General features: G+C 35.6%; 1 protein-coding gene and 1 pseudogene across 2 annotated transcripts in view; both read left to right on the top strand.

Annotated features, from left to right (window-relative positions):
* Gsk3b (glycogen synthase kinase 3 beta) overlaps positions 1 to 20093 on the top strand; it is a 185246-nt gene that overhangs the window by 48683 nt on the left and 116470 nt on the right. For both annotated transcript variants that reach the window (XM_063225026.1, XM_063225024.1), the window contains exon 2: positions 14271 to 14464. In XM_063225026.1, coding sequence (XP_063081096.1) covers positions 14271 to 14464 — 194 coding nt within the window. The remainder of the gene's footprint in view (positions 1 to 14270; positions 14465 to 20093) is intronic.
* On the top strand, positions 12891 to 12991 carry LOC111756657 (U6 spliceosomal RNA; annotated as a pseudogene).

Genomic DNA, 20093 nt, shown 5'->3' with positions numbered 1-20093 from the left:
AGAATATCACAGACATGGGCCGGAGACATAGCTCAGCAGCACAAGTGCCTGCCTGGCAAACACAGGGTCATGAGTTTGATCACCAGTACCGCCCCCCGCCCCCCAATCAAAAAAATCATAGACAGTTACCAGTAAAGGACAGTTACCTTTCTTCTTTGTTACGGGGCAAAAAAAGAGTACTAATACTAATATATTTTGCTTCCTCAACCAAGATGATTTTTAAAAATTAAAACAGCATGTGTTTTGTTTACCCTTACAATAATTGTTTTCTAACTATAGTATGGATGAGCTGTGTAACTTTATAATCTTTTTAACTAAAAGCAGTTGATGTCACATTCACTTAAGTTTCATTTGAATGCAGTGGGAGATGACAGAGACCTTCTGAAAAGGGCAAGTTAAGAAATTGGTGTTTCCTAAGGACAAAAGTTCTGTATCGAGAAGTTGTTTACCCTCTTTATGTCTTCTCAGACTGTTCCATTTCAGATAATGAGTCAGCAATGTGGAAGATACTCTGGACTGGTTCTGTATCCTAGGGTATTCTTTCATGATCCATTAACAGGAGGATCATCAACCTTAATCCTTAGGCAGTGGCAGTAGAACCAAGTCCTTTCTGTAACCCACTGTGAGTGTCATGTGTCATTTTAGTGGCCTTTGTTTAATAGAGTCCAGTTACAGTATTCTTCTAACAACCTAGTTGATTTTTAAAAATTAAAACAGCATATGTTTTGGGAAGCCTTGTGGGAAGATATGTGAAAAGGTAGACTTAACTTGCTGTATTTCGATGGCATTAAGTTCTCTAAAGTTTTTCATGAGAAGGTAGAGGGTTAAGCCTATTTTTAGAAGGAGAAAGATAGGAATACACTTTAAGAAGGCAATGTGGATTAGATTTGAAATAATCAGAATCATTTGGGACATTACTATTTTTCTTTTAGGCAGTCTCTTTATATTAACTATTACATCATTACTCATAGTTGTAAACTAAAGATTAATTATTATTTAAAAATGTCTAGTGAAATGGGTTTCCTTACAGAAATGAAATTAATGATAGAACCCTTAATTGTTACCTGGCTAATTATTTTCCATAGCTAATATAAAGAGATTCTTATGCAGCTTTTAGGAGGTACTTCATCTCTATTTAAACAATTAAATTAAATTTTAACATTAACTCCTCCCAAGCATTCACTTATACAGACTATGTTTTAATAGGTAATTAGTTGTTTTGGAAATTAGAACGTTCTTTTCCATAGAAAGTTTTATAATACGTTAATGTGGCTACTTTCCTTAGCTATCTTATAAAAGCAAACACGTAATAGTAATTTTGCAGGAATAGTAATTAAAGGACTACAAGAATTAATTTTGAAAAATTCTCCCAGATGCTGGTATTAAACACTAAAGGAATTTAAACCAAAGGAAGGAAAGTGGAGACTTGGGACACTGATAGACTATTGTGGACCTGGCCAAAATCCCTAACTGCCTCTATTAAGGGTAAGGTGAGAGAATTAAAATAAGAAACAAACAAATTAATATGTGATGAGTGATGAATGGAGAGCTGTACTCACAAGACAGCCACTGTTTATTGAGTGTATACAGTGATAGGTGGGGCCAGCGGAAGATTCAAAATTGGTTGAAAATTTGAAGCTTATGACTCAAAAAGCAACTATAATCTTGGGATGGCTGAAGAAGGTGGAAAAGATCTTGTGCTAAGGAGGCTCTTGCCCTGGAATGTTTTCTGAATGTAGTGGTTTTAGTTTTAGTCTTAGTTGGTAGGAGAGGATGGCTCATCCCTAAAGAGTTAATGGTAAATCTCAAATAATTGATACCAATTTATCCCTTAGGAAAATATACAGATTTAGCCATTGTGAGTTTGTGGTCCCCAACAAACTTCCGGCAGCTCTATAGGCTGATAGTGTTACTTTGTTTTTGATACTGGTACAGAGCAGAAGAACTGTCCTGCCAGCTTAGTTCACTAGCTTTGGAAAGCTGTTCAGTGGAATGAAGTCCATGGAAAGGACAAAGCAAAGAGTTTGCTCAGGTAATTTAAGAATAAAAAAAAAAATACAAGGCAGAATAATGTATATAGGATGTGTGTTTAAAAGAATTGTTTGGAGTAGATTTAAATGATGTAAAAACTACAGAAGAGTGTAGGGAGGGCATATATGTGAATGAAACTTGATTGAAGAGCAGGAAGTTTAAAAATGTTGGGTTGGGAGTCCTTGTGCTGGTCAGTGTCTGCAGCTGGGTATCCTTGGAAGCTGTTCAGAATAGGGAATGGGGAGCAACACACTACTTTGCTATTTTCACATAACTTTCAGGGTTTTAAATTATCAAATGATACTTGAATTTATGAAGAGTAAATTGCTATATTTTAGCTAAATGGAACAGCAGAGTCTGTTTGTGATATAGAGGAACTTGGCCTTTATATTCCGCTTGATGTTGATTAGAAATCGTGCTTCCCTGGCTTTTCATCCTCTCCCCATGTTTCACATAAACTAGTGCAAAAAGGAAGTAATTGGGAAATGTTCTTTCTATTCCTGCAAAATAGTAGCTACTACTTTGAATTATTGCTTTGTATTCTGTTCAAGTACTTAAATGTTTGCTGTCGCTTCTCTCATATGATTTTATATTAGGTGATTTCTGGCTTTCTATTTACTGATCTCAAAAAGCCTTATAGCTCTGACAAAACGATGCAGTTCTTTTAAAAGACACTGTTGTAGTTTATGTTAAAAACTATAAGGACTCTTACTCAAAATGATTATATTGTGCTGAGTTATTTTTATGGATTTATCTTGAAATGTAAGTGCTTCATTCTTACAGGCATTGAAACTACTAAAGTTGAGAATTGGATGACCTGGGATTACTTTTTGCTATTACTATAAGTTTTGACCAATTTTACTTAATTTTTTTGAGATTTAATTCTTTTCTCCTTGAATTTGTGTTGGTTCTACCTCCTTGGCAGGACTATTGCTTAGATAAAATGAGGTACTGTGAGTAAACATGTTCTGTAAACTATGAAGTGCTCCATAAATAGGCAGTTTGTTACGAATAGTGTGTGGAAATTAGTCGTAGGGAAAGAGTGAGCAGTAGTACAGTTTTGGAAATTGTGTGTGGTGGTTAATCCTAGGGAAAGAATAAGTGGAGGAAGAAATGTTCTTTTCTTCCCTCCCAACAATGAAATTTAACAGCAATTTTTAACTTAGTATCAACCACTTTAAAAATGCATGTAAATTTTTAATCTGTGGTGTAGGAAAAGCAGTTGAGATTAATGACTATGGATATTTCAAGGGAAGGTAGGATTAAGTAAACTATTACCTTGGGCATTTAGGTTGCCAGGAGGCAATATTCACAATCAGTGAATGTGTGGTGGGCCATGATAGGTGTGTGTGTGTGAAGCATTGATTTTGATGTTATTACTAAGGAGTAGAATAAGGCATATCAGCTTTGAGAACTATTTTCTGATTATCTTCTGAATTTGTAGTTGTTCAGGACTGATGTTGCAAAAGTGACCACTGGATTGATGACTCATTGTATTTTTAAATACAGTACTTCTTTAGTGTGTGTACCATTTAGTCTTTCTACTCGTAGCATACTACTTCTTTGATAACCTAATAAACTTTTTTCTTAAAATTTAAATGTACCACACCCTTCTTCCAAATTGGATAGTTTTTAAGTAAGTCAAGTGGATAAACATGTTCAAGACAACAGATTCTATATAATGTAAATTCTATATGCACGTGCCAAAGGCTTTTAAGCTTACTGGAAAATAAATGTTTCTAAAATATATGTGGAAATTATTTCAAGTGATGGTTTAGATCAAATTAACCCCTCCCCCCCTTGGCACTGGGCATTAAACTCATGACCTTGCACTTGCCAGGCAAGTTCTTGTGCCACTGAGCTAAATCCCTGGTCCCCAAATTAAATATTTATTTGGGGGTTTAATTTGATTTTACTTCTGCTTATAAAATACCATGTTAAAAAATGGTAAATACAGTTGATCCCAATTCATGGATTATTTAATAAAATAATAGATAAGTTCAAAAGGTTGAAAATTAGCATGGTTCATTGTGATGTTTTGTTTCATTATTTGATTTATAATAAAATTAGAATTTTAAAAGAAGATAAAAAGTCAAGTCATTTAAAAATCAGTTCATAAAAAGGAAGGATATTTCATAGCAGAAATTTGGATACCTAGTAGATAATTTTATCAGGTCCTTTTATAAAATATCTAAATGTTTAGTTTTGTTGAACACAGGAAATTACTTTTAGGATCTGATGGAATATAGGAGGCATCAGGATTTAGAATATATAGACAGATCTGAATATTATGGGTATGATTCATTGAAAGGTTATGTTGGATAAGTTAGCAACCTTTTGGAGCATCTTTAGTTCTCCCATTTGTTAATGACTGTTTTGTGTCACAAGGTTGTTACAGGAATCAAATGTAACGTTAAGGTTCTTTCTGAAAACATGTAGCCAGAACTACATTAAGAATCATTTGGGAGCATTTATTAAAAATACAGTTTCACGAGCCCCACTTCATATCTATTGACCTTTTGGGGACAAAATTATTGAATCTTTATTTTCATTTAACTCTCACAGGTAATTCCTTTGCCTACTGTGAGTGGTGCTTGAAAAGTCTAAAGGAGTTTCCAAGGAATTACTTACGTAACATTCATGTAAATTGTCCTTAAAATCTTAAATATATCTCAAGTTTTTACCCATTATTACATATTGTGCGCCAAACCAGAGTTATTTAAAAAAGAATAAATCCATGTGTGTCAAATTGGGTCATTTATTTTGGCTACTGATCACTGTATTTTCAGTAAGTGTCACAGTCTGTGGTCAGCTTGCCTCCAAGGCAAAAACTGGGTGGTGAAAAGGCATAGTGGAAGAGAGCGGTTCCATCCATTGGCACCCAGGAAGCAGAGAGAAAAGGGAGGAGGCAGAGACAAGAATACACTTTCCCAGGTTACGCCTGTGGTAACCCATCTCTAACCAGGCCCTACTCCTAAAAACAAGTCATACCTGTGATCTAATAACCTTCCAAACACGTGAGACATTTGGAGGGACTGTCAAGGGCCATTCTGTGTAATTATGGGGGAAAAATTCATCTCATAATTAGTGATTAGGGTTTGTCAGAGCCCTAATATCTTGCCACGCAAGCTGGCTGTGGTACAGCTGAATCCTTCACAGTTGAGACTACTGGTCCCGGAGGTGGGTTCTTGAACAACAATATGGGAATCCAAGCAGCCAAACTGATACATTTGAAATTTAATTAGCTGAGGATCACTCATATACAGATTCCCCGTTTCAGAGTCCAAACATGTGGTCCCGAACTGGAAAGTTATAGAGCTTTTAAAATAGCCACAAAAAGACAACCTTAAAAACAATTTAGCTAGAATCTTACATTAATTTTTGGTTGACAACTGTATCCTGCTTCTTTTGTTGAGCAGGTTAATATTTCTCTTGTGGGTACAGCTCATTCTGCTTTTCTCATAGGATTTGTACCCTAAATAATTTTCTATTTTCCTGAGTCAAATACAAGACACTAGTTAAATGCAGGGCTCAAGATGGCGTCAGTTATGCCAAGCTATGGCAGTCTTGTGATGCTGGGATGCTCCAGAGCAAGATTACGTCAGCTCAAGACGTCCTAGTTCCTTGAGAAAGGAGTAGTAATAAAAAGAAGTTTCATCTGGGGGAGAGAAAATACATTAACCTGCCATCTCTTCCCCACTTCCTCATCAACATAAGATCTTCATTAGTTGAATATCACTTCCACCTTCTGAGTCATCTAAAGTGATCCTCATTAATGTAAAATCATTCTTAGCATAAGATCACTGCCCCCTGAATCATCTAGGTGATCCTCATCAACATAAGGTCCTTCTCAGCATAAGACCACCACCACCCTCTGAGTCATCCAATAATCCTCTTACCATTTTCCTCAGTATTAAAGTGATCAATAGATACCAAGGTTCTGGCTGCCTTGTGGTCTTTTGTGCCCCATAAACAGCTGGTCATCTCAGATCACTCTGTACTGCTATTTGTCTTTTGTTCTGTCTTTTTGCCTTCTATCATAACACCTTGCAGGAAATTGGGGACTTACTGTAGAGTTCCCCGTTAGGGGGCATTTTAGATATAAACCAAACAACAAGCACAGGAAGAATAAAAAGCATTACTTTTATTTGGCATAAAATAATGAATTCCCAAATCCTAACAGTTATTCTACTTGAAGCATTCTTACATAAATTGGGTAACAAATACTAGTTAAGCTGTTGCATTGTGCTAAACAGTGTGCGCTGATAAGCAATAAGATGCAGGTGAGACATTGGCTTTTCCTAAGGCTTCATACTGAAGTTAGGGACTCAGACTCTTGATAATTAGAGACCATTTGATGAACACTGCAGTAGGGTTCATGTGGTGTGTAAAAGAGCCTAATGGCACAAGAGAATAATGTTCTTTCCTATTCCCATTGCTAATAATTCAAAGTTGAGAAAGTGTAATTTATCGAGCACCTACTGTGGAACATATATTTAAAAAACTATTTAATCATCACAAGAATCTTGTGAAGTGGCAGCTGTCTTTTTTTTTTTTTTTAATGTATACTGTTGTGAAACGTGAGATTCAAACCTTATTACAATTTCAGAGTCCGTATTCTTTTACCATTATACCATTATGCTTTTCTCGAAAAGTGAAAACTTGACTTTTTTTTAAGAGGGGAAATTTTGTGGTTCTTCAAAATCGATAATAATTTCATTAGTGTATTTTTTCTGTGATTGAAAAAAACTTTGGAGTTATTCTTTTCTGTGTTCTGCCACTCTATTTGGTCTATTTCTAGAAGACACATGCAAGGAAATGTATAGACAAGCAGGCCACACTATATGACATTATCCATTATTTCCCCTGTTCCTCTTGTTATTTACTATTCTTGTCCCAAAAGGAAATTTGGTAAATTATTTTGTTGTTTTCCCAAACCTTTTAGAATCCTTTAGGAATGAATGGTGCATGAAGAAAAAGACCCTGTTAGAAACAATCTTTACCAAACTGAGTTTACTTAGGAATTGTCCTAAAGTTTTATCATTAGGGTTGCAGATCATTAGGGTTGATTTGACTAATTCTTTTGCGTGGTTGGTATTTCTTTTCTTTCATCATGTTTCGTTTGCTTTAAGGTATATGAGCAATTTGACACTTTGACTGAAGATTCTACAGTGTAGAGCAGAGTCCTACACTGAAATAAGTATTTCATGATAGTTCTGTTTGGAAATTGACAACTTTCACTCTGGGGACCTCAGATCCATTTTACTTCTTTGCTAATTAATTTTTATGTTTTCATGCAGTTTTATTTCTAGCAGTTTTTTTTGCTGTGGTGAGAACATCTTGCTAAACTATTGCTTAGGTTAAAAAATTGTTGAAACTTTGATTTAATGAACATGAAAAATTGACAGCCTTGTTTTTTCTTTTGACAGTCTTAATCTCACTTGAAATAACTTTCTTACACAAGAGAGAAATGATAAGCAGTGCCACAGTATTTTTTTGTAAGACTTTTCTAACAAAAGTAACATAGAAAACATGGAAATGGCTTTGTGGCTTCCAAGTAGTCACAGGTGGTGTGCCTGTTGCCTTGGACTTTCGCTGTAGTCTTTTAATTTTCTATTACTTATACACAAACTATGTTCTTAAGGTAACACATCTGCCCAGAGAAGGGTCCCCAGAGTATTTCTTATATTAGGTCTTCACTTTGCTTAGTTTGTTTCAGTAGTGTAGTTTACTAATATTCTCTAAAAGATTCTTGGTTAAAAAGTATTTCACTTGTTGCATTTTCTCAATTCTGAATTTTGAGACCTAGAGCATTATAAGAGAATTTTGAGACCTAGAATGTTATAAGATACTGACAGGTTAAGCCAGTCAGCTATGTTGTACAAGCCTGTATTCCCAGCATTGTGGGAGGCTGAGACTTAAAGGTCTCCAAATTCCAGCCCATTCTGAGCAGCTTGGTTAGCAAGACTGTGGTGAATTAACTAATGGTCAACTTGTAAGAACCCTGCTCAACTAAATCAGCAGAATGCTGGGTGCAGAAGGCCTACCTGAGAATTGTTGCCAATAGCATAAAAAGAGAACTGAAGGGGAAGATGGTGTGCTGTTGATTCTGCTGGAGAAGCTTGTTACACTGGCTTTCCTAGTATGAACTTGGCTGTTATCATCAGAGAAGCTTCGGACCTTGCTATTGCTGAGGATGGCTGCAGTTTTATCAGGGGGATCTAAGGTCCTTTGAGTATTGCTTCCTGGCTCCAGTGCAGATCCTTCAGCCTGTTAGCACAGATCCTTTCACCCAGCAGGTACAGATTTTTCTACCTTCCTCCACTACCTACCTTTGGTGCGGATCCTTGAAACAGATTTGATGAGATACTGTTGTGAACAGTAGACCTCCGGTTGGACTAGTGTAGCTCTAGGTCTTCAGTTGGATTCGTGTAGGACGTTGCCATAGGATCCAGGCCCAAAACTGGATTCTTTGGGTTTCTAGTGTGTGGATAGATCTCCTGCACTCTTATGCATGTGATGCTTTGGGTGAATATTATAAAATAATCCTATAAATTAAGTGTCCTGTGCTAAATACTTTACCTTGTAAACCTTGACTTCCACAGAGACCCTCCTCAAATTAAAAGGTAACAATGGTGGAGGGATGTTACTCAGTGTGAAGGTTATAAGTTCAATACCCAGTACTACAAACACGAAAAACCGTGTGTATATATGTGTTGGAATCAAATTAATGGCTGTGTTAAACACAGTATATTTGATTTTCAGATTTACCACTGATATAAAATTGGAATGGTAGCGTTGAGGCCTCCAAAATCTTTGAAGTAGCCTGATATTTGGATGCCTGCTACTCCCCCCCCCCCCCCGCCCCCATCAAACTCATGGCCTCCCACTTGCCAGGCAGGCGCTTTTGCCATCCCCAGCCCCTGCTTCTTCCTTTGGATGTGGTCCCTGTCACAGTGTTACATTTGGTTTTCTCAGGGTAATTGGTCTGAAGATTGACTTCAAAGGACCTCAAAAATGTGACTACAAGATTCAGTATGAGACTGGACACAAAGCTGCATGTATTGTGTCAGTCAGGGTTTACTAGAGGAACAACAACAGAAGTATATATGTGTGTATATAATTATATAGTTATATTTTTATATATACATGACATACAAAGTATTAACAAAATAGGTTTGCAATGGCTGCCTGTGGTGCCAGGAGTGGAAGACTACAAAGGGCCATTTGCATGCTAGAGAGCTGGAGAATTGTGTCAAAAAGTTGAAGGCCTGAGCTCACTGCAGAGTCCTGTGTGAGTCTGTGATGGAAAGCTAAGGGTCTGTTGGAAGCCTGAAGGAACTGGAGACCAACGTCCAAAGGTGATAGCAGAGCCTAGAGCTCCTAAGGAAACAAAAAGGACATACTTCTTTCCTTTTTATTGCATCCAAGCAACAAGCCTATTGGTTGATGCCGTCCACATCCCAACTGGGTTTTCCTCTTCAGTTTGATGCCTGAAAGTCAGTGGGCCAGACAAACCCAGACTGCTCCACTAATTGGCTAGGTGTCGTTCTTTTTTGGCTAGGTGTTTCTTAATGAATTCAAGTTGATACTACAATTAATTGTCACAGATAATCCCAAATTTGCTAAGGCTTTTGTAAAAATTCTATTCTATATTTAATAGTCTTCAATAGAAAGTTCTTTCCATTATTTCCTGAGGAGTATATTGTGATTTATATATTTAGGATTTCTCTATTGGGGTAAAGAGTAAAGGATATTATTCTGTGTTACGATTTTAGAAAGAAATTTGTACCGTGTGATTCTAATTGTAATAGTGATTCCCAGCAGTTCTCTGACCAGAGAAAGCCTGGAACTGAGCTGACTTTTTTATGCTCTGTTATTGTATCTGAGAGATAGTGGCATTTTTTTTTTTGAAGGCCAATTTTATCATAATGGCTGGTGTCACAAATAGTGTGAGAATCATTTGTACCATGTATTTTGGGAAATTTGGAATTGGGCAAAGTGGTTATTTATTTAATGAGACAGATTTGTTATTGTCTCTAGGTTTTCATGAGGGTTTTGGTCTGTTGGAAGTAGTGCTTCTCTATTGTGGATAAAAAGATCCAATTTCTAGTGGCAAATGTTAAATTATTTGGCTGGCTCATAATCAGTTGTTTTAAAATTTTTCATATGCTTTTGCTTAGGAAGGTTTGAAAACCTAATTTTAAAGGTTGTTCACTTAATTCCTTTCTAGTACTGTTTTATGTTATTAAGGAAGCATGAGAAAGCATATGGAGTTAGTCTTTCAGTATTAGTAGGAGAGTTGTAAAATATAATAGAGGCATATAAAGTGTTGCTTAAAGTTTTATATGTTAATCTTTCTTAGTCTTCATTTATACAGTAGAAATAATATGTTTCTATGTTTTCTGTAAGTGTTAAAGTAGATGAAACAGTGATAGTTCTTTTTCAACAGTGACTTTTTCAGTTACCTTATTGCTAAATGGCTGATTATAATGCTAAATGGTGACATGTTTTTTTTTTTTCCTGACATACTAGCTATTATCTGCCAGTGCTGGTAATATTCATGCCAAGTTATTATCTTGCCATTCGTTTCAACTCTTGATATTTCAGATCTTTGGTAAAACAGTTTGAAGAGTTTAGTTTTTGAATAAAAATTTGAGGTCGTTTGAGGTCTGTAGAAAGCCTGAGAGCTGTTGTTCCTTGTGTAACTAACATTTGGTATTAGAGAAGATCGCCTATAAGACATCTCTGTAAATAGATGGAAGAAAATAAAGGAGGGAAAATAAAGTAAATTCCTAAAGTTAATTCCTACCAAGACAGTAAGTACTTTCCCCCTTAGGTGTACAAATGGGTAAAAGGATTGGTTCCTGTCAACATGAAATCTCAGGGTTTTTGGTGGTTGTTTGGGTTTGAGACAGTGTCTCACTATATAGTGCAGGCCTGCCTTAGATTTGCTTATTTAGCCCAGGCTGATCTGGAACTCACAGTGATCCTCCTGCCTCTGCTCATCTAGTCCTGGGATTATAGGCGTGAACCACCATGCCCAAAGAAATATCATTTTGACTCGTTTTGAAATTGAAATTTTAGAGATCTTCAAGTAGATCTATTCTGTTTCTACTATTTTAGCAGCATTGTTTTTGTGCTTTTTCTTTTCCAGTCACTGTTCGGGATAGACTTTCCAATGATTAGTGGTTAGAATGATAGATGGCTGAATTCTGGGTTATGATGTACTATCTTCCATAGTTTGTTCTCAGACCTTTGACATAAAAAGTCGATTTTAGAAATGCCACCTTGAGGAGACAAGTGAGTAAAGTCATCACAAATGCTTATATTGTTTACATTCTCTCTCTTATAGGAGCAAATACAAAGTTGTGTGTCTGTTGTTGATTGAAATATCATTGTATTGTAGAAAAGCATAATTTTTAATTAAATTGCAAAAAGTTTTTGTTTGCCATTGAAATTATGGGCCACAGTAGCCATTCTTAAAATAGTTTGTAATAATGATGCTTTTTTTGGTGAGTTAAGCCAATGAGATTTTGTGAGCATCTGTCCAGTATAATTATTAATTCACAATCCTTAATTCTGTGTGTGTGTGTGTGTGTGTGTGAGAGAGAGAGAGAGAGAGAAATGTGATTTAAATTTGGATAACTTATGGGAAAGTTAGACATTTAAAATCATCTACTTTTTAGTCTTCCTTGGGATAACTGGAGTATAAGAATACATTGAAAATTGGATTTCAATCTTTCTGGATTAGATCCTCCTGGATCTCTTCATTTAGCATTTAGGGACCGGGAATATAGCTCAGTAGCATAGCTCCTTTGTGGCAAGTGCAAAGTTGTGAGTTTGATCCCCAGTACAAAAAACGAAAAAAAGAATTTAACATTTAAATTCAAAAAATTATAACTCTGTCTTACAGAATGCTAAGATACAAAAGAAGAGGAAAAGTTTATTTCATAAATGAGGAAGAAAATAACTTAGGGTTTGTAATCAGACCTGAAAATTTGCAGTTATGCTCATTCACCTATTTTTCTTTCATTAGGTTAGTATGAATTCAGTTAATGTTTTAAACATAAAATTGATGTAGTGGAAGAATAGCAGGAAAAAATACAATTCAGTCAGTAAACTTTTAGAACTTGTATTGAGAATTGGTTTCAGATTCTCAAGGAAGAAAAAAGCATCAGGATACACAATTGCTATTTCAGGATGATTGTAGTTTGTAGAACCTGTGTTTATTCTGAAATCACAAAAACAACAATTTAAAGCTTTCTCAAATCAGGTGTTAAGTAGTCTAGTGCAGTTCAGGATAGTTTTAAGAATTTAGAAACAAAATGATTGTGGACTGTGCCTAGTCCAGATGGCTCTTCAGTTTGTGTTGAAGAGAGCTTTTGGATTGTTGAAAAAAGGCAAGCAAGGTGAAGGAGAGACTGAGAGGACTAATAAAGTAAGCTACTTGTAAATGGAGCTCAATTCAGTGTGGGGTTGATTTTAAAAGTTCTATACTTGTTAACCCTAAGTTGTTTTGTTTTATTGGTCTTTTTGAGACAGGATCTCATCATGCTCATTCACTGCACTTGCCACAAAGGAGCTATGTCACTGAGCTGTATTTCCAATGCTTAAATGCTAAATGAAGAGATCCAAGAGGATCTAATCCAGTTCGGGCTGGCCTTGAGCTCACTTTGTAGCCCAGGCTGGTCTCATAATCCCAGAGATCATCCTGCCTCAGCCTCCCAAGTGCTTGGATTACAGGCATTCACCACCATGCCCAGCTAACCTCTAAATTTTAGTTTAGCATTGTTTTCCACATCAGAATGTTCTCTGAGAGACTATTACTAATTTGTTAAAAAGAAACAAAGTAAGATGCTCATTTCAGCAGCATGTGCTAAAATTGGGACGATACAGAAAATGTTAGAATGGCCTCTGAGTAAGAATGATGCTAGTTTGTGAAGCATTCCGTAGCTTTTGTAAATACTGTATTGTCTTTCTAATGAAAAAACTGAGAGTAAATAGGAGCCAAAGTGTATAGTAGATATATTGGGAAAGGGAAAGAAACTGCTCAAAGTCGGACATGGGGGCACATGCCTGTAATCCCAGCATTTGAGGGGCTGAAGCAGGAGGACTGTTGCAAGTTTGAGAGTAGTCTGGGCTACGAGTTTAAGGCCAGCCTATACTGCATAGTGAGACCCTGTCTCAAAAAGATAAAAAGAAAAGAAAAGAAAAGAAAGTGCTCAAAAGGAAAGAACAACTGGGATGGGGAAAGGAGAAAACAAAGAAGGGGAAAGAGTATATGTCTATATATATTCGTATATTCATTTTTTCAATTGCTTCTTTCCTTTAAGAGAACAAAGATGGCAGCAAGGTGACCATAGTGGTGGCAAGATAGATAACTTGTACTGTTAGTACAAGATAGATAACTTGTATCTGTTAGTTCATCAAAAAGAACAGTTGTGCTTCCATTGTTTGATAGTTTGATCATTTTTTATGCCTATATCTTGTGATCTGAACAGCAAGTTTGAAGATAGCAATACACAACATAGTAACCTATCCTCTATTATTTTGTTTTGAAATTCTGTATCAGTTTTATTCTATTATTTGAAAGTAAAGTTTTATTCTATTATTTGAAAGTAAAAATAAATACATTTTATTGTTAAAAAAAGAAGCAAAAATTAAAAACCTTTTGTAAATACAGAATGATTTAAATAGAGTTGGTATATTTAGAAATCACTATTATGCCCATTTTATTTTCAAATATAATGAAGCTTTTTGGTGAAAGAACTAGGACCTTTAGAATTACATATAAGGGCAAACCCTGACTGATCCACTGTTTGTGATTTGGTCTTAGGCAGATTTAACATTTTCTGTATAACTTCTAGTGTAGAATAGTACTGTATAGCTCAGTGGTGATAAACCTGTGGCATACATGCTGCAGCAGGCCATCTGTATCATTGAAAGCTCTAAATGGTCTGCCATCCCTGGTATAGCTTCTTTATGGTGTGTTTTGAGTGAATGATGTCATATATAAACTAAGTATGTTAAATAATTTATGAGATAATTGAATAATAAATGGTTGTTAAAATTCCTTATAATTTAAACAGATAATTACAATATTCTATATGATAAATTGAGAGGAGCATTTAAAATAATTTACAGTATAAGTAGCTTATTTTGTGTACTTGACATTTTTCTTAGTATGGTTTTATACAGGTCTCATTTTCATTTTTTCAATCCCTTCTTTTCTTTAGGAGACAAAGATGGCAGCAAGGTGACCACAGTGGTGGCAACTCCTGGGCAGGGTCCAGACAGGCCACAAGAAGTCAGCTACACAGACACTAAAGTGATCGGAAATGGATCATTTGGTGTGGTATATCAAGCCAAGCTCTGTGATTCAGGAGAACTGGTTGCTATCAAGAAAGTATTGCAAGACAAGAGATTTAAGGTGAAACTTCTGGTATTTCCTGTTTATTGTTGTTTTCTTAATTAAATGATTTGTTTTAGTTGCTTCTTTTTGCTTTCAGTTTCATCTGTTACGTTCATTTTTGTTCAACTAAACTACTGTTGTGACTTTATTTCTAGTTGTATATTTTAGAGAGATAAATATACTGATGATTAATACTTTTGATACCACTGCTATGCGTTATATATGTAGGTAGAATTCTGTAAAAAAGAAGTTAAAATCTCCTAATTTATTCTTCAAAGAAGTCACTTTTCTCTGCATTGTGCCTTTTGGTGTAAACTGACTGTGACATATATGTATTTGATAGTTTGCTATACTTTTAATCTGTAATGTAGTACTGTTATTTTTCACTATAACTTTCTTTGCCATCTTCTCTTGTTTCTTTTTCCTTCTACTGCTGGAAACCAGTAATCCCTAAAGTTCAATTTTGTCATTTATTTTTATATCCTTAAAGGATCCAGTACATGCCAACTTTCATGTCATTTTGTGTTGTGGTTAAATAAAGTGTGAGCACTGTTCTGAAATAGCACATAATCTAGTTTTTATCTGCCCTAGAACATTCTAAAGATATTTTTTTATTCTAAAATTTTTGTTTCTAGTTCTTACCATTTTCCCAAGCACTAGATTCATGTTGCCACATGGTTACTAGAACTTGATACCTGAACATTTCAGCAGGATCTCAAATTGGTAGGGGTCCTTATCTAACTCTGATTGCCAGCTTTTAAGCCCCAATAAAAGCATTCATTCATTTTGGTTTCCAGACACTTGGATTTGACTTTTCCTTTTAGTGGCTTATCACTTAGCATGTTGTTGAGACTGTTCCATTCCCTCATTTTTAATATCTGGTCATTGTCCAACTTGGATGATTTTCCTCTTCTCTCTCACTCTTCCATTGATGTATCTCTGTATTCTTTACATTCTGAATCAGACCTTGTCACTATATATTTTAACCACTAATAAGCTTTTACATGTATTTGCTTTTCCTTCCAACTCCTTCTCATACCAGCGGCATAACTATTCTGCTTAGTCATGTTGTTCCTCTTGGGTAATGGATAGAGAGAAGTTTGTTTAGTTTACTCTTTTGGAGACTGAAAGTCTAAATAGCATGATGTATTCTTTGGTGAGGATCCCTGTGACTACTGCCTCTGGACCATTGCTAGGACATGAGCAAGAGGGACACAACACGTGGTGATATAGGAAGCCAAAGAGTGACTTGGGGAATAAGCTTGATCTTTTATAAGGTCATCTCTTGAAAACTAGCCAGACTTCCATAAGAATTGTGTCATTTCCTTTTGAGGGCACTATCCTTAGTAACCTAATTATTTCCTACTAAGCTGCACCTCTTAAGGGTTCCACACCATCTTGCCAACCTCACATATGAACCATTGGGGCCATGCTCAGATCCTATCCAAATCATAGTAACTTTCCTTCTCCTAGTTAAATAATGTGCATATATAATGACCCATGTCAAATTCTTTATGAAATATTTCAGTTATTCCATATTCCAGATTTCCAGATATTTTTACAGATTTTCCTATTCTAAATTATTTGTGCCCTGACTGTCCCTTCACTAAGAAATTCCATATTTTTTTCGTGACAGCATCTCTCTATATGTTAGTTTTTTCTCCTGAACACCTCTACACTTGACTTTGAGAAGTTGTTTAGTAATTAATAGCAAATACTTAACAAGTCTTTATTACATGGACTTCTTTCCACATGAGTAGATTTGTTTATGTAATTTCTACTGTGAGATTTGACGCTACATTTATGATTTGGATAAAGAAATCTTAAGTACAAAGGGGTTCTAAATTAACTGGCACAGCATGACAAGGTTAACAGTTGGGTGGGACAGCCAGATATTTGAATCCACTCTGACTCAAGAATCTTGCTATATTTTGTCATCACTGAGTCAAGCCCCTTTCCCCTTCTGTCTCTCACACATAGTATTAAATCTAAAGTTTATCACATTGTCTGATTATCATTTTTTGCCACTACATTAAATCATACTTTCCCCTTCCCCTTCCAAAAAAAGATTGGATTTGTCTGATTTTGTGTGGTTATGTCATGTTTTATTTAGTAGCTATACCCTAATTTGGGTAATAATTCTGTTGATAGCTGTTAAGGGTTTTTTCTTTATCAAGCAATGCATATAGGTGTTTTATTAGAATAAATTTCTTTCTACCTACATACATATTTTGTTTTATTTCTTGAAATATTTGAGTGTCGTTTAAGTATGATATCTGTTTGTCCCTAAATTACTTTGGGGAAGAATGTACATATTTATGAAAAGTCTTCCTACTGGAAAATGTAACTCTCTTCATTTAATCAAATTTTTAAATATAAAGTTTGTTTTATTTATGTAGACCTTAAACTTTTACTTTATTTGGAGATGTTTAATAGTATTTCTTGTTCTTGTGAATGAGATTAAAAAATAGCAATTTCTTTCTACAAGGTCTGATGAAAAATGGCAGTTTTTTTGCCAGCATGAAATTTATTTATATTTATATTATTTATTTGTATTGTAAATAAAGTTAATCATCATAAAAACAGATTAACAGTCAGATAACAAGCCAAAAATGTGTAAAACGTATAGACAGCTACACTGAATCAAGGTACACTTTTAGATATCTTTGCATGCAGGATTATAATAATTTTTATCTTATTTTTTTATTTTGTACTTTATACATTGAGAAACTGATATTTAAGCTTGTGTGTCTGATTTACTTCATGTAACATTATGGTCTTCATCCTTCTTTATGGCAGAGTGGTACTTCATAGTGTACAAATACCACATTTTATTTATCCATTTATTCATGGACATATAGACTATTTCTAAGATTTACATTTTATGAATTATGCTGCTATGAACATATGTTTGTTTCACTCTAGTATGGTGTCTTTACCTTTTTGGGGGCAATACCTAGGAAGAGAATGGCTAGGTCAGATGAAGTTTCTATTTGTACTTTTTTTGAGGATTGTCATAGTGTTTGTATCATTTTACACTCCCACCAACAGTGAAGAGAAGGGTTTCTACCCTCAGCCTTTGTTAATACTGGTTTTGTGACAATAGCCATTCTTCCTGGAGAATCTCAGTTTTGTTTTAAATTGCAATTTCTTGAATGGCCAGTGATGCTGAACATTTCTTCATGTATTTATTGGCCAGATTTACCTCTTCATCTGAGAAATGTCTATTAATTTCAGTTGCCCACTTTTTAAATTGGATCTTCAAATGGAGGGAGGGGGTCTAATTTTTTGAATTCTTTATATATTCTAGATATTAATCCTTTGTAAGAGGAGTAGCTGGCAAAATTTTTTCCCAGTGTGTAGGTTTTTTAAAAAATGTATTTATTTTGTTTTTTGGTTTTTTTTGTTTTTTTGTTTTTGTATTGTATTTTTTACCGGTACCAGGGATCGAACTCACGACCACAGGCTTGCAAAGCAGGCACTTATGCCACTGAGCTAAATCCCCAGTCCCTATTTATTTTGTATTTTAAAGAGAATAAAACCAAACAAAATAAAACAATAAAGTGAATCAAACAAAACAATGAAAGTGATACAGGACTTCAAAACAAGATAATAGGAAATTAACAATGGCTACCATAATGCTTCTTGTTATCTTCAAAATAGCTGCCCATACCATCAGACATAATAAAATTTAAAAAAAAAAAAACGGAATAAAATCAAAGAAAATAAAGCAGTGAAAATGACACAGGACTTCAAAACAAGGTAATAAGAAATTAACAGTGGCTTGTTATCTTCAGAATAGCTATCCAGACTATCAGATATAGGCATGTAGAATTAATCAGTCAATACAAGAATTTAAGTTGCTTCTTTACTTCTGTTATCTTTTCAGAAATTCAGATGTGTGACTTCTAAGTTTTACTATGTCTATGTCTCCTGAACTTGTTCTGAGTGAACTAGAGGTCTGAGATTGAGTTAGCTCCTTTGTCTTGATATTTTCCTGTGTTTTTCTGAATCAGTCCATTGCTGCATCCCAGTGCTTTCTGCATTTGCTGCCAGTTCCTTGGTGCAGGGGATAGGACTAGGAATCTGGGTTCCTCCAATCTGGGATATCCAGAGTGGTAGAGGACACAGGATGATGGTTTACAGAAACTCCTCCAGTGATAGCAGGGCCTCAGGGCATGGCTTCTTTTCAGGTCATGCTGGCCTTGCCTGATTTTTCCTGGCTGCTGGCATGGGACCTTGGGGTATGGCTTCTTAGTATCAAGTCTGTTTGCTCACAGATTTGGTTTAGTTCTGGTATATCTTTGCTGATTTTCTGTCTAGTTGATTTGTCTCTCTATGACATGGGATATTGAGGTCTCCTGTTACAATTATATTGTTGCTTATTTGATTTTCCATGTCTACCAATATCTGTCTTATATACTTGGATGTTCCTGTATTAGGTGTATAGATATTTGATTGTTACAGCGTTTGTGCTATGTTCAGGTTTCTCATTGACCCCAATCAATCTTGTGTTCTTCGTTGCTTCATTGCTTCATTTTGTAGCTGTTGGATTGATTTCTCATGGTCTCTTGCTATTTTTAAGATATTTTCTTTTCATGATCATTAGCTGCAATTCTGTCTTCAAGATCTGAAATTCTCATCTATTCTTTTGTGTCTTCTCTAATATCTTTGATTTTTAAGCATCATTTCTTTTCATACCGGAAAGATCATTCTCCTTTTATAGCCTTTTCACTCGTTTTTTTGTTTTGTTTTGTTTTTTTTACTTTTATTGTTATCATTTCAGAAAGTTCCAGTGTTTCACTTCCAACTTCATCTATCTTGTTGAATTCCAGGCCTGTCATGGGTAGGCTGGGGATCTGGGGCCACACCCATCCTCTTCATCTTGCCATTCAACACTTTCTCTTTTTTCTTTTATTTTGTCTTCTACGTTAATGCCCACCAACCTCCTATGATATATAGCTGTAGCACTAGCATCAGGGCCTCTCTCAAGGAGGAAAGGAGATATCCGTTCCCCAGGATATAGTTGATTCTTTATAGCTATCCCAGGAACTTACCTTTGTCTAGTGTTTATAGTTCTGTGATAATGTCCATGTTGCGTCCCAAAGATGTGCTGGATATAGAGCCAGTCTTGGTCTCTGGATGTGGGGGTAAGACTGGTCATCTTGTCAGTGGAGTTCTCCAGGGTGCAACTGCTGTCTCCTTGCTGCTGCTTCAGTTGCTTCCACATTACTGGATTCATTGATTATGTTGTCCTTCAAAGATGCATGTGTTTCTGTGTGCTGGGCTGTTGTCCTGGGTCTTGGGATTCCCATCTGTCTTACTCTTTCAGCCCACCCACCTTTCAGGATGCAATGTATGAGGCCTGCATTGCAAACTCACTGTCTTCCAGCCAACCCTGCCCTCTGGAAAGTAATGGAGGGATGCTGAGTGCACACTGTCTTCCAGCCAGCCTGGCTTCTGGTGTGTAATGGAGGAGGCCTGCATCCCAAACTCAACTATCTTTCAGCTGATTGCTCTATGTGATGTCTGTAAGTTGTCTTTTTACCTTTGGTGGCTTCCTTTGTTGTACAGAAGCTTTTTAATTTGATAAAATCCCAGTTTGTTGATTCTTAATGTGATGTCTTATATTTGGGATTCTACTCAC

Source organism: Cavia porcellus, unplaced genomic scaffold (genome assembly GCF_034190915.1).
Source record: "Cavia porcellus strain 051 isolate PalLab524CR breed Dunkin Hartley unplaced genomic scaffold, mCavPor4.1 scaffold_15, whole genome shotgun sequence".
NCBI lineage: Eukaryota > Metazoa > Chordata > Mammalia > Rodentia > Caviidae > Cavia > Cavia porcellus.
The sequence above is the reverse complement of the archived record's forward strand: the minus strand, read 5'-3'. Positions and strand labels throughout refer to the sequence as shown.